Here is a 15234-nt window from a genome sequence, read left to right as displayed (position 1 = left end):
GACTATTGTGTGTGCAGGCAGAAGTAAGTTCCTAATATGTGCAAGTCTATATTGTCTTAGAGGTCTGTGGAGCTTGTTGCTGCTTTAAGAATTCATTTTTAAATTTCTCATGTCAGAAAAGAGATAATATTTCTCTTATCCCCCTTCATAAAAACTAATAGTCATTCGTCCCTCTTCTGTACCTATGGCCATTTTGAAGGACAACACTTGCCCGGAGGCACTGAGCTTTTCATTTTATGGTGGAAAAATGGGATGTGATGATTTTCCTCATCCTGCACATTAGAAGAATAAAAAGCTTCTGGCCCATAAGCAGGAAGATCGGTTCATTCTTAAGACACTGGTCTGGTATCCAGATGATCTCATTGCAGCTTCTGACCAGTTCGTGAGTTTTCTATATTCTTATTGCATCATGACTGAAGTAGCTTGTTAAAATTAAAATTATTAACATTTTTTTCAGAGAAAAATGGGCCTCTTCCTATGTATGCCATTTTAGGGCTTCAGACCAGTCTGGCTTTGGAACACACTATTTGTAAGACATAACTGTCAGCTGCAAAAAGTCAGCTTCATTCTGCTCTCAGGTACACTAGTAAAAATATGGAGTAATTTAAAACTGGATTGAGAAAGCAAATAAAATAACATAACAGAGGGTTTCTATCATGCTGATACTGATTTGGGAGCTTTTTATTGCTGTTGTTATTGCTGATATTTCCATTCCAGAAACAATTCTACATCTACAAAACCAAGGAATTTAACATTTTTCTTGTATTCTTTCTTCTTTAATAATATCTACCTCCACATATCTTCTACCTACTTCTGTTTTTCTGGTACCAGATCATTCATGGTAGAATAACTGTTGCTTGAATCATACTTTTTTTTACATGCTAAGATAAATTATTAGTTTAAATGTCACAATTATTAAAACAAATGGATTAATTGTCTCTAATTTCAGGCAAGATGGATTCATTTAATACCAGCTGAATGTAACAGGCAACACATACCTTGCTTTAGTTGGTAGCTGTTGAAATCCCAATATGAAGCAAAATACCGACCCAATTAGGGTTTTAACTGTTAACAGAGGCCCATAAATCATGTCTCAAAGATGTTCAACAGGAACAACCTGGCCAGCAAAGCTTCAGACCATTAAAAAAACCCTACAGGGCAGCTCAAATGTAATGTGCATATTTCACAAGTAGAATTTTCAATTCATTCTGGCTTTTACTGGGTCTCAAAGCAAAGCTTTAAGATTTACAAAAGAAACCTGATAAATCAGCATAGAAAACCAGCCATTTTGTGCTGTTCTCAGGCCCTTATTGTTCCCTCGAGTTGCAAAAGTCCTTAAGAAGTTACACATTCATTATCACCTTCCCTTTCTTTGTATACCATCTCCTTTCTTCAGGGAGATGAAGCTACAGGCAGGAGTTTGTGCTGTTCCCAGGATCATTACTGGTTATGTGGCTTTCCATCTGCACATCTGCTCTGGAAGAACTACAGAGGACATCACACAAAAAGAGACAATCTCACATTTCAGACACATCTCTATATACAGTCAACTTGTCTTCTACTAAATTAGCAGCCATTCAGCCACATAAAGTGGTTTGCTATTGCAATGACTCAGGCATGATTTTTTGCTGCCCCTTTGAACACTGCTGTCCATTTTACAGGCTAACCGCATCAGTCACCATCTCTGCCTGGTTGATTCATCTCTTCACATTTAAGTCAAGTTCCCAAAAGATGGTGAGCTCGGTGCTAGGAAGGACTGGCATCTCCTTCAGTTAGTTTCTGCATTTTAGTCTCCTTTCTATTTTTTTTTTTTTCCCCCTTCTTTTTGGGCTAAAAGCCCTGAAAACCCCCTACAGCAAGTATCCCACATTTCTCCCATGAGTATTTCCTAGCCAGGGTCACTCCCTGTCTCTCAAGCATTTGCTTGTATCACCAGGTGGATGCAACATCCAGGTGCTGACCAGTGGGTTCTGACTACATTCACCTAAAGCACTCAGCGGTGCTCAACCTTTAACTCTGCCTATCTGAGTTAAGAAGTCTCTCTGAGCCCAGGGTACCAAAGCGGATCAGCTGAGCACAGTTTATAATCTGCTTCCACCAAAAAAAAACCCTGCTGTTTAAACTGTGACCCATTCCTGACATAGCAGGAGCTGCACCGGGCTGACCCAACACCTGCAGAGGGCTTGTGATGGCAAAAGGCTTCTCCCAGAGCTGGAAGGGCAGTTCTGCTGCTCAGAGCAATCACAGTGAATTGCCTTATTGGAATTAGGGTATGTCTCACCAGGAAAACTCTCTTATCTTTAAGAAAGGGGAGATATTCTCAAAACCAGTTAAAAACTGTGGGTTTGTCCAATACCTTCCTGTAGAAGATAATTGGCCCATTCACGGGGGCAGTTCTTTGACATCTGCGTGCACTACCCCACTCCCCTGTTGCAGATTTCTGTCTGCCTCTGCTACCACACCGAGGAAGCAAGTCGGCACCGCAGGTCGCTGGGCGGCCAAGAGCCGGCTGGCGCGGCACCGCGGTCACGCCGACTGCCCGAGGGAGCCCAGGTCAGGATGCTGGACCAGTTCTGCTCACACTGCAGCATCCCCTGGGTGTCGTGAGGCCCAAGCTGAGGCAGGGGTAAGTGGCCCAGGCCAGGAGCCACCTTCGCAGGCATGCTTGGAGTGACAGCTCCCGCCTGATACAAACACATACAGTAGATGCCAATGGCAACAAACCATAATCTGAGCAGTAAGGAGGGCTCTGGTCAGTGCTCTGGATCAGCCTTGCGAAACAAATGTACGCCCTGTTTCACCGGTCTCAGAGTTGCTCCACCATAGCAAAGAAACCCTGAAATCCTTCACATTTACCCCTGTGCTGGGACGAAAGGGTAAGGTCCTCAGTTGGAAGCAAAGGACACAACAGCGGAGAGCTCCCACGGTGCTCCCCATGCACAGGAGTTTGTGAGAGCAGAGGACGGGCTCGTGGGCAAAGAGCTCTCCTGAACTAGAATTGCATTTGCGCATTTGTGCTCAGTCCTTTCCCACCTGCTGGCATCACGGACAGGGAATTTCAAGAGCAGCCTCTAGCCTTTTCCATACTCCATGTATTCCACTATTCTTTAATGAATAGTGATCTCTTTGGAAGGATATAAAGCATGGCTTTCTTTTCTCCCAAAACATAAAGAGATCCATATTAGAGTATCAAACAGATCTTGAAGCCTAAAGTAACCCATCTGCAAAACGTCTGTGTTTCAGAAGTCAGCAGAATACACAGATCTATCACTGTGGCACTCTGTAAATCCTCTTTCAAAATATACTGCATACAAAATAACTCACAGAGACTTAAAAATGTTAATAACTTAAGAACCTAAACAAGCTGTTATTTGATGTGACCTACATTAATGGGGAGGCATTACATGGCAGATAAGCAGAAAGTTCTCATCTATTGTACAATACACGATTTATTCATACCATAAACTTATTGAGAAAAGGATATGCTCTGGCATTCTGTCTACTTATTTTTCCCTCAGGAAAAAAAAAGAAATAAATAAAAGTGATGTAAGAAGATCATGCTGGTGAGAAGATATTCATATCACAACAGCAACAGACTTAGTTGCAGGGATGCCAGACACTTCTTTATGGTTGGAAAGATATAGAGAAAAGCACATAGGTTGCACCACAGTGCACCCATAATTCTAGCTACCAGCCTAAGAGTGGAAGTAGTTCACAGAAGAGGCTAATGGCTTTAGCCTGACTGATATCATTGCATTAATAAAAATCATCAATAAAAGCATCAATTCCTGCTGTACAGTAAATGAGACAGTGGCTGAGTGTGCACTGCAGCTGCAAGATAAGGCACTAGAAAGATATCTAAATTTTTGGCTAATTCTAGATGTCAAGATAATTGGATTTTCCAAATTAAACCTTTCTGTAGTTAAAGAGGATTAAGGTTAGAGACTGTAGCAGGGAAAGCTACTGTCACTGTTATGAAGAATTTTTTGCTACAGTGCCATTTTTCTTCTTCTATGGCTGCTCTAAGCAGCCAAAATGGCAAGAGCTTCATAAAAATATTGAAGTAGTTATATCATTTGCCATCAAAAGTTGGCATGGGAAAGCTTTGTTTCTTGTGCACCTTCCTATTCATTTTATGAGCTCTGAAAAGAATTTCAGTGGGTGTTGAAGGGACAGTGTAAGATTGTTTAGACTAAAGTTTAAGTTTTATTAAAAGGTCCATGAAATGTAACATTGCTAGATATGGTAGAATGCAAGGATATTGCAGAGCCAAGGTGCTCAGAGAAGAGGAGTGTGTGGTGTTGGGTCAAATATATGTTTAAACACTTGATCAAAACAAAGTTTGTTGTTTAGGAATGTCTTTTGGCTTTTTAATTGTCATGATAGCAATGTACCTCCCTCAAACCTTGTGAATGCTTGTGTTTCATGAGGGAATTAATTGGTATTTTAATAGAAGTGCTGACAATATAAATAATCTTTGAGACACTCTGTCTCCAGATGGTTTCTCTGCAGACTTTTTCTGATTCCCCACACTTCCAAAACAGGGATATAAACCTCCTGACATAGCAGAGCATGAGTCAGTCCCGTAACTACAAAAAGAAATCTTTCCTATCATCAGATTACTCTGCAGCCTCTTCTTGAGTGAGTTCTTGGATCTTCGCTGAAGCAATAGATTTTGTCCACTGCTGAGGTAAACCACCAAACTCAGTGGACTCATGTCAATCATAGTCCTTACGCTATTGTACATTGCTAGAGGAGCTCTTTCTTATAGTTTAAGGTCATCTCAAGGACTTCACTACTTCTAACTGCTGAAATTGAAGGCTGGATTGTAGCACCATGTGATGAGCTATCGCTGCAAAGCTCACTTGCAAGATACACAAAAAAAAAAAAAAAATCATCTTTCTTTATCATTTTTATCAGTTTACCAGCTACCTCCATACTCATGAAAGAGCCTGACACTCCTTCCACTCCAAGGCCAGAACGGCAACATCATCCCTGATGTATCTGAGAGGACATTGCAGAAAGGACCATTCCTATGCCAAGATACCAACACACATGCAAATGGAAAAGAACAGTTGTCCTGTACTCTCTGTAAGGACTCTCCTGAAAGTCCATTGGAGCCTTTGCAATCCTCTCCACAGTGTGACTATATCTTAAGTAGCTGCACGGTGTACAGCATGACAGATGATGTTCTGTAGACATCCCTGTTTCCTGGACGTGTTGCCAGATATTCATCCATGGGTATGGACTCCAGTGCATAAAGGCTTAAGCAGAGAAATCCTTACGGATTTCATCGTATAAAGTTTTCTCCTCCAAAGTTTTTATGGGCTGAAGTTTTATATCCTTAAAGACTTTACCCCATAAAAATCCAAGAGGATAATAAAACAAATAGCATCTATGTCCAGGGTCAGTAGCTTGGGGAAAAAAAAAAAAAAAATGCTCTTGGGTAATAATAATACCTTCAGTATCAGTACTGACCAGAAACTACGGATCTATTCTTTTCCCCGTTGGCTGACATTTTACCGTTATTGCCCTCTGAGCTAGTCACTATTTGCATGCTGTGCAGAGTAGACATGAGTACATGGCAACGCAGGGATATTATAGGCATGACTTTGAACTGTTTTTGAGGACGATAAAGCCAAAAGTGAACTTTGCAGACAGAATACAGAGTTTGTCTGGTCCAGCCACTCACATTTGCATCTTGCTGCCTCACTCCATGTATTCTAAATGGATACACCCAAAAACACATTCATGTGCTCATATTAATCCAGATTAGGAAATGGCTGTCACACTAAAGAAAATAAGCAGAATGCCCAACATTTCACACAAAATAAGCCTAACCTAATTCTGTGCCTATACTTACACATGAAATTCGGTAAAACTTGAACATGTAGGCCTTTTCTTTTTTAAAAATGTACTTTGGAAAGCTAGATTGGTACCATTGTTTTGCTACTGATCCTCTAAGGGCCCTGAACGACATGATAATTAAAGTCCATAGAAATATGAAATCCTGAAAATCACTTTCCTATAAATCAGTGCAGACTGGTAAGTATTCCCACAGGGATGAACAGGCACAGATCCGTTCATGGGCCCCCGAGCTCTTGGCAGGAGGATACACTTGCTATTTTCTGGTCTGATACCTCCAGATCAGTGGCATTAACCATGGATAACATGGCTGGGCCTGTGGAAAGCTGGAACTCCTCACTGGGGAGGAAAGTTATTACTGCCCCAGGTGGTCATGATACTATTACACACATTTGAAGCTTGTTAATTTTCCAGGGCTAAATACTGGCCAGTCCAGACTGCTTCCATTCCAGTAAACTCAGGATAATGGGCTGACTAAATATAGTAATCTAAAACATAAACAAATTCCCTGTGATACCCTCAACATCCAGGCAGAATATCCAGTGTAAGAGCACTCAGGGTGCACATATGGCAGCCTATCCCAATATCTGCTCAAAACAATTATAGCATTTCTATGGTATTTCTGCACACCCCATACCAATAAACAGGATGGAAATAAACTGACATAAGACTATATCAGAGGACCTGTTGTCTAAAGCCATTAAAGAAAAGGACATAGATACTTAACTAATTGGCACTCTCAGCCTTCCATTCTAGGTTGGTAGGAGCAGTCGTCAGCTAAACAAATGACTCATGGAGGCACACTATGTCTTGAATAATTTTACATAGGTGGAGGATAGACTGGAGAACAGAAGTGAGGACATGTTAATAAAATGCCAAGCTGTTCCCATAATGATACCTTCTGTGAATCACTTCAGTGTATAAGGTGATCTGGGAGATTCATACACCCTGTTAAAAATATATATCCTTTCCTCTCGTGCTTTTCTGACCATCTCTATTAACTTTGTGTTAGTATTGTCGCTACCAACCCTGCTTACACTTTTTGCCAGGATACATTAATGAAGTCTTGCAGTTCCCCCAGTTTCCAGAAAGGACTGCCCACATCAAGGAGACAAAATCTTTGTTAGCAACAAATGCAACTGAAGCAATACTGAGCATGGTCTTACCCAAACCCCAACCCAGGAGGACCTGCAGTTCAACCTCCCTGCCTCCCTGACCGACAAGAGTACCAAGCAAGGCTCTTTCCAGGCTGGTAGCTCCTCCTGGCAGTTCCAGCACCAACCAGTTCATTGGGGTCCACCAAGTGTGAAATCCACCTCTCTGCATAAGACCAGCACAATGCATCATATGAGTCATTTTCAAGGGATGACAAGGTTCATAAGCTTTGTGTTGCCCTCTGCACAGGAGTGAATTTTACTCTTAATGCAAATGGTGTTTAAATGTAATATTTTAAGACTAATATTCCGTATAGGCACAGTGTCTGATTCATGCCAACCCAAGGGGTAATATGAATGCTTAGTATTGTTTAACCAGCTCCCAAGGACTGAATAAAACCCTCAGATGAAAGATGTGACCTTCAGAGAACACGGAATCACTTTTTCTTTTCATCTAAAAGATAATTTATCTAATGCTTTTCTCCTCATTGAAGATTTAGGCTCACTGCACTGAAAACTGTTTACAAATGTTCTTTCTCCATTAAATTGATTTTCTGAGTATAGATAGACAGTGTTTTCTGGAAATAATTTAAATTCCCCTCTAATTAATATTCAAGACCAAAATATGTTATCTTTGCATGACTGTGCAATTATTAAAGGGAAACTATAATCTGAGAAAGTAATTTTTTTTTTTTTTAGCTAGCTGTTAACTGACATGAAATGTATAATTTCTTTGCCTTTTTTAGGCTATGATTGAAGAAGCCATCACTAGAGAAGTATCTTTTTCAGTTATGTACACACCATTTGTGACAGAAGTCAGGGCTGACAAAAGAAACAAGCTAAAGGACGTGTTTGCTAAAATGCACCCTGATTACGTGGAACACATATATACAGGTAACACCAGATTTTACAGTGCTTAAGAGCATGAGTACTGTTTGTATGTGTGTGGCTGACTTAAAAAGAGTTTGAAGGAGTCTGGAGCTTGAGCTCCAGACACTTCTACACTTCTGGCGTGGAAAATAAACTTCTGAGCTTTGATCTATGATTTTACATGATATGGGTAATTAAATCCATACTTAGGCAAAGTACAGACTTTACACTGCAAATCCCTATAAAGGAGTTTTTTATCCATGAAGCCCCATGTTTCCATTGTTGAATTTCATTATTGTAACTAATCTTTTGTTCAAAGGTGGATTTGCAGTGTATTGTGGTGACGGCAAGACCCAAGTTCATTCCCATCTCCATGAATTTCCATAGGTCACCAATGGTCATCCCTGCAGCAGAGCCTTCGCTTTCCAAAAATATCCTCCCTTCTACAAGCACTAATGGACTGACCACCACCTTTGAGAACATCTCAGCTGCAAGGATGGGAATATATAGCCAGGTTTTCTCTAACCTGTTGAAGAAAAGTAGCATCCAGAGTGGACAAGGGCTTTGCAGAGCCTATTGCCATTTGGCAGAGTGAACTCAAATAGCATCCCTGGAGTGAACAGATTGTCCTGGTTTGAGTGAGTGGTATGGTGCTCAGTTGACCTCTGAGCTCAAACCACAATACATATGCTTAAATTCTGGTGACCACAGACTTATTTCAAGAGGAATGAGCATAACATTTCAGCAAAAGAGAGGCAAGGGGTTAAAAGGCATTTCTTACTATCATTAACCTGGTGACTTGGAACGTAGCTGACCCTGATAGCACTTGGCTTTGAGTTGGTGATTGAGAAACATAAAGGGAAAATTAAATTTCCCAAGTCAAATTCTGGAAAGCCTCTATCTTCGTCACACAAACTAGCTGTGTAGCTCACCCCTCCCTGCTGCTTCCAGCAGGGTGGTCCAAAAGGCCCAAGTGCTGACCTCTCCCCACCAGTTACACCCGGTCAGAGATGATATCTTAGTCCTCCCACCACCGCTGAGCTCCAGCACCTTGCAGATAAATAAAGCTGCCAAAAGGAGACCCACTGTGTCCTTCAGGAGGAAGAGAAAATCTATTTCAAAAACACAAATAGAAATTAGGAAACCAAGTGTTTACCACAAAACTATGCAAATATTTAACAAAAGTCAACTTGTTCTGTTCATTTTTGTTTTGCTTAGGAAACCAGTATAAAACTAGATTGTGTTTTGCAAGCTGCAGACCACCCACATACTGGATTTCTGACATAAGCTTTGGGGTTGTTCAAAGAGGGAAAATAAGGACTTATCTATCATGGAGGCTGTAAAACCCCTGTCTACCGTTTAATTGCTGATGTGACTTTGTTGAGAATTTCCTCGGGCAAAAGTATCAGCATTAAAAGGAGAATAAAATAAAACTCCCAAAATCTGATTTTGGATAAGATACATTCATATTTCACATAACCCCCTCAATTTACAGCAAGGGTGAGACTTTCAGGAGCACAGAAGCAGCAAAAGTGTGCAAGTGTTGCACCAAAACTCAGTTAGTGTTCATAAATCACTGAATGACTCTGAAAGTGTCACCAGTCTATTTCTTACTCCCCCCAATAAGGAAAAGTAAGAAGGAAAAAAAAAAAAAAAAAAAAGGAGGGTAAAAGATCCCTGTACTATAGTGCCTTGGTCAATTATAAAACAGATTACATAGAACCAGTTCTGCCTTCAAATATGTTTGTTTACAAAAATCTATCAGTTAAAAGAATTGCTTCAATTTTACACAAGTTTCTGTGAGTGCAGGTTCTGGGATCATGGAAGTTTCTAGGCATTAAATGAAGTAGATAGCCAGAAAAAAAACAATATGGGTATCAGGGGTTTGAGAATGCAGTGGTGTGAGAGGCCTCACACAGGCAGGACCTCTCCCAACCTCTCTCCTTTCTGTCCTGGAAACCCTGTGAGACAGCTCCTTTTCCTAGACTTGGTGCTGAGATAACTCACAACAGTGTTAGGTGAAGTCAACTGAAGCAGTAGTTGTTACTCAACTTATCTATTCAGATCTGACCTAAAATCATACTGCCCACCAAAAAAAAAATTCACAAGAAACAAGTTTAGTTCATTGTCGGTGTGGTACCACTGAGCATTCAACCTGCAGGTCTGTATCTCACATAGGTGAAATTAAAAACTTGAGCTAAGCCTCATTTTGACAGTGGGTGTGAAATACCAGTTGTCTCACAAACATGTTATTTTCAATAACCTTCCTATACTGTAACAATCATCCGTCCATTTTTATCTAAGTTCTGCTGGAGTTGTAAGGACTGAGCTCATTTCAAAGTTTCCGTATTGCCAAGGAAAAGAAGCAGATACACATTTAAATCCAAGTATACAATGCAATTTGTTGAAAAATTGAGAATCCTTCAGAAGCAGAATATGCTGCAAGGGAAATATCAGGTCCACTCGCTTTGATTTATAGAGGGGTAAGTCCAGAGAGCTCTGAGTGGGGTTCTCCATTTGTCACTGTGATCGCAGAGCCTGGCATCTTAAAAGCAGAGCTCACTGAAAACAGAGCACTACTTTGTGAAAAGTGACACTGACATTCAATCTAGGTTTATTTTTTGCAGGGGAAGGGGAGGAAAGAAAGAACTGGTCTGGTTCCCTAAGCAAAGGTGGTTTATACAATTGCTCTGAGCATCTGTCCCCACCATGATCAGGGCAGACCAGCTCAGCGGATACACAAGTATTTTGGCAGCAGCAGTCACAAACTCTGGACAAGCCACAGCACGGGCTGCCACATGCCAGCTGGGTGGATCAGAAAGAACATGCAGGAAACCTGGGATTATGGTGGTGGTGATCGTAAAAGCACAAATCTGTAGGAAATCAAACCTCACTAATTCAGGGAACAAAACAGCTTCTTTGGCAGCTAAAAGATCAGGATGTTACATTACCGAAGTGTTGAGTTATTAATGCTTTGAATGATCAGCATTAAAAAGTGCATAAATGGAAAGAACATGTTTATCTTATGCATCAGAAAAATCTAAGGTATTGATGCAAAAGGTTGCAAAGTCTGTAATTTCAAAACCCAGACATAGCTGGCTGGATTGGTTTAGCCACCTTTGTTTTGGCAAGTTTTCTGGATTGTATTTCACTCCTCCTTAGACTTCAATTTTTTTCCTCAAAAAGGTAATTCTCTTATAACTGAAAATAAACGTGACAGTGGAAATTATTTTAATTTATCTATTCCAGAACCTCATGGACTTCACATCTTGCCACAGACGGCTGAGTGGCCATCTCTGCCTCCCCAGAAGTACTCACTGACTCTGGGTTTCAGAAACAAACGTATTGGGAAAATCTTGGAAAGGCTGTCAACTAGAAGACTGCCAATCTTTTCAGGTACACCAACTTGCCTAACAGCAGGGATAGCTCAGGGTTAACCTCCATGATCCTTGGCAAATGAGGGGGGTCAAGGGGTTTCTCAGGACCCATTTCTCTGTGCTGGCAGCCCTGACTGTCCAGACAGCTCTCCCCATCATTCTCTCTCCTCCTTCAGTTTACCTGTCATCTTACTAGATCTTCTATGGAAAATGTATATGAACAAACACAGTATATGGATTTGTGATGTCCTTTCCTAGGTCGGAAAGCACCTTTCAGACCTCTTACGAAAGAAGAAACAAAAACATACTGGAACAACACTGGGAAAAAGATCCTGCCAGTAATGGATTTTATAAGAAGCACCAAACTAACCGTGAGTATAAAATGCACTTTCTGGTGCCTAGTGTGTATGGCAGCAGTAGCCTGGGTGTGTGTGATTGATGTGTGCTTTTTGGTAGGTAGTTCATTCTGCAGATGCTCCTCCTTTGTCCAGAAATGCTCAATGTTAGGAGCAGAGTTCAAATGGGGTTTAGTTACTTTTAAAAAGTAGACCTAATCGCTTAACAGTGTACCCAGTTCATTTAAAATCACTTTGCATGCAATTTTCTCAAATCTTTATGGCCTCTTATGTTCTATCCCGTCTTTGCATAACCACCGAAACTACTCGCTATATTTAATACCCATAGTATACGACACATATCACCAGGATCTCCATCAAGAGTTAATAATTGCTACTTGAAGCATTTCTAGTGATTTAGATCCCGATCCCCATGTAGTGAAGTATGTGAAATAACCTTCAAATCTGTTACAACCATATTGAAGGTATATTAGTTAATTCTGCTCCATACTTTCTGCAATAATGTACACAGCTTTTTAGCACTGTGGCTTTTGATTAGCACAAAAGGTCAAAAATCAAATTTGCATGTAGACTAGACTGTTTTAATGCAATTCTTAAATTATTCTCCTGAAAATAAGTGGAAGAAGCCTCTCCTCCCCAGATTGTAAATGCTAATGTTAACGCTTTTTCCCTAGAGATAGCAGTTTTTTAGTTTTCTGTATGTTGAAGGAATCAGAGCCATTTCCTCGTCAGGGGTGTCTTAGCAAATCACAGGATTTATATTCTTAGGTTTTGATACCAGATAGGAGGTTGACAAAAACTGCTACTTAGCAACCCCTAGCAAGGAAGAAACATTAGCTAGATATTTGGGGAAGCTATATCTCCTTTACTCTCAGAAAACAGCAGCTGAAACAACAGTGAGTGCTTGAACTCACATGCTTAGTGGGAGGTAAAGGTGCTTAGCACTTCGCCAAAATGGGCGCTCATAAAGCATCTGCACTGGTGTGAAACAGATGGAGCAAGCTGAGGGCAGACATCCCCAAGGAAACTCACAGCTGCTTCTTTCCAGTTCTTTCCTGAAGCCATGTGCTATTGGCTTCGGATGACCAAAAGCCCAAGTTATTGATGTGCAGGCTAATAGAAGTGGCATCTTTGGGAAAGTGAAATATCTGTTATTGCTGTGTGCATTACACTCTGAGCATTTAAGAAGCTAGAAGTATAAGCAGACAGTGGGTTGGCTACTGGAGGCAGAATAAAACCCTGGTCTTTCTAAAAGCCCCAGTAAAACACCAATTTTTAAACTTTTTTTATGACATTGCAATTCTTTCTTTGGGTATAACATACAGCTTTTAGAGGTGACATTCCTCTACTGCAGTTATTGAGTCTCTAAAGAGTATCAGGAAGAGAAAAACTTTGAAATCGGGTATCTTTTGGATTCTCCATAACTACCCTAGTCTGTAAATTAATTTGGAGGAACAGAGCCACACAGTTCAAGCAGAGGTACATGGTATCTGGTATCCAGGGTACAGGAAGAAGTAAACAGGCTCATCATGTAAGAGATGAGAGCAGAGTGGTATGTTAGGATTGCTCAAGCCAGTCCCCACTATCTGTATGAATTCATACTGTTCCTACACAGTAATATTTTCTACCATCTCTAGACCTCACCTCATACATTTAAATATTCTTGCTGAAAAAGAAGAGGGCTCCCAAAAATACAGAGTGAAATCCCAGCACCACTGAAGCCAGCAACAAACTTGCCTTTTTTTCAAGGAGGTCAGCACAGCATCCTCATGGTTCAGGCAAGGTCTACCCCGTTGCCACCTCCAGCAGCAGCAAGAATGGGAGAACAGGTCTGAACTATGGTCCTATAGATTGATAACCAGCCACCAGGGAGTCAGCATGGGAGCTTTCGTGGACAGGAGGAAAGTCCCAAAATAGAAGAAATTATCACAGAGTTAGAACAAACAGCTGCCAATTCCACGTCCTTTATCGGTAGAAACATATTCACTTTCCCTACACTTTTCATATCATTGAATGATCCAAGCAAGACAGAACCTCTGACCCAAAGAGCAAATGGCGAAGCCAGTTATACCTGATAATACAAATAGGCACAGAGCCAGAACTGCTTTGCTACTGGTGATTAAAATCTCTTTATGGGCCTGGCAGAGATTTGGCCACTTTTGCTTCCTTGAAAGTATTCCAAAATTTTCTTCAGGCTAGAAATAAGATTCCATCATATTTCCATCGCACACAAACTAAATTAAAAAATTCTACAAGACAAACTGCTGATACAGACTCTATCTTTATAATTTACTTTAAGAAGATAAAAGAATATATTTGTTTTTTAATAGAACAAATGTTCTTTTTTGCCCTCTTCTTCATTTGCAGATGCAAACATACAATTCAAAATGCTTATCCTAATCAGATTTTTTTTGACAAAAACATCTCGGTGCTAAAGCAGAGCTTATTAAGGCATAGCAACACTTAATATAAGTCAGTTCTGACACCTCAGTTTTGCAGCTACACAACTTAGAGTTAATTATATGATTTATACACACCACTGTTGGTAAGACGTGAAGTTAAAGGTTAAAAAAGCAGAACATTTTCTGTTGGCCCCACTTCTTCATAAAGAACAGCCAGTCCAATTTAAATCAAGGGGACATTTGGATATTGTAAAACAAGAAACATTTGAGAAAGAATGTCGCAGTCTGGTCCCCACACAGCATCATCTGCTGCTGGTGGGGAAATGCCATAAATCTCATCTACTCTGAAATACATACCATGACACAAAGGCTATTCTATTTGCTTTAAAAATATGTATCACTCAGACCTTCAACTACTCATATTCCCATCCAGATTACAAGCACTGTCAAGTGTTTATTCTATCAAGTGATTTCACTGGGGTAATTTCTGCTGCTTTGTACACATCAGATTTGCCTTTTTCCTGATGTATTCCCATGTCAATGGCAGATGATGCTACTTAACAGGAGAAACAGTGGCCAGAGGGGTTTATTAGACTGCTCATATTATAAAGGTGAACAAAAGTTACCATATGATTCACAACATGATGTGTACATTTACAGATCTCACTGTTTTGTTGTCTATTTTTTAAGTAGAGAGAAAGCATTTACTACACACAGATTTCAGCATACGCATTTTCTGGAGGATACCAAGGGCATTAAAGAAACATTATGATGGATTTTTTCCACTTGTTATTGCAATGCACTACAGAGCTGCTCACAAAGCATAACTTCATTCAGATTTTGAGCTGAAAAATTGTGGTAAAGACTTTGCAATAGAAAAGAACGACTGGGGGGCACTGCATACTTTTGCAAAGTGGTGCTCTTAAAGCTGATAGTTAAACATGCCACATGTATTGGATATGACAGATCCTGCTTTAAATCCAGGTTGACCAATCACTTTTCTTTTCTTTTTCTTTATCACAGCAATTAAAGTTTATTTATAAATAGAAGTGGCATAAGGGATGACTCCTTTCCTGACTATAGAGAAAAGCAAAAAGTGGGGATATCATCCCAAAATTCTCAATATGTGAGAGAACACATGATTCACTCCTCTCACATGCTCTCCAGCTCCTTTTTACAATGAAAGCCTGTCCTATCTTTGCTCTCGTTG

The 15234-nt window shown here is 40.4% G+C and overlaps 1 protein-coding gene across 1 annotated transcript in view; it reads left to right on the top strand.

Annotated features, from left to right (window-relative positions):
• The window catches only part of SPATA16 (spermatogenesis associated 16), a 98243-nt gene that overhangs the window by 61135 nt on the left and 21874 nt on the right, over nt 1–15234 (top strand). The window contains 3 exon segments of the mRNA XM_032981914.2: nt 7766–7913; nt 11139–11285; nt 11525–11637. Coding sequence (XP_032837805.2) covers nt 7766–7913; nt 11139–11285; nt 11525–11637 — 408 coding nt within the window.

The sequence above is a fragment of the Tyto alba genome, unplaced genomic scaffold, assembly GCF_018691265.1.
Source record: "Tyto alba isolate M040663 unplaced genomic scaffold, T.alba_DEE_v4.0 Super-Scaffold_10, whole genome shotgun sequence".
Classification (NCBI taxonomy): Eukaryota; Metazoa; Chordata; class Aves; order Strigiformes; family Tytonidae; genus Tyto; species Tyto alba.
This window is presented reverse-complemented; position numbering and strand designations above follow the sequence as displayed.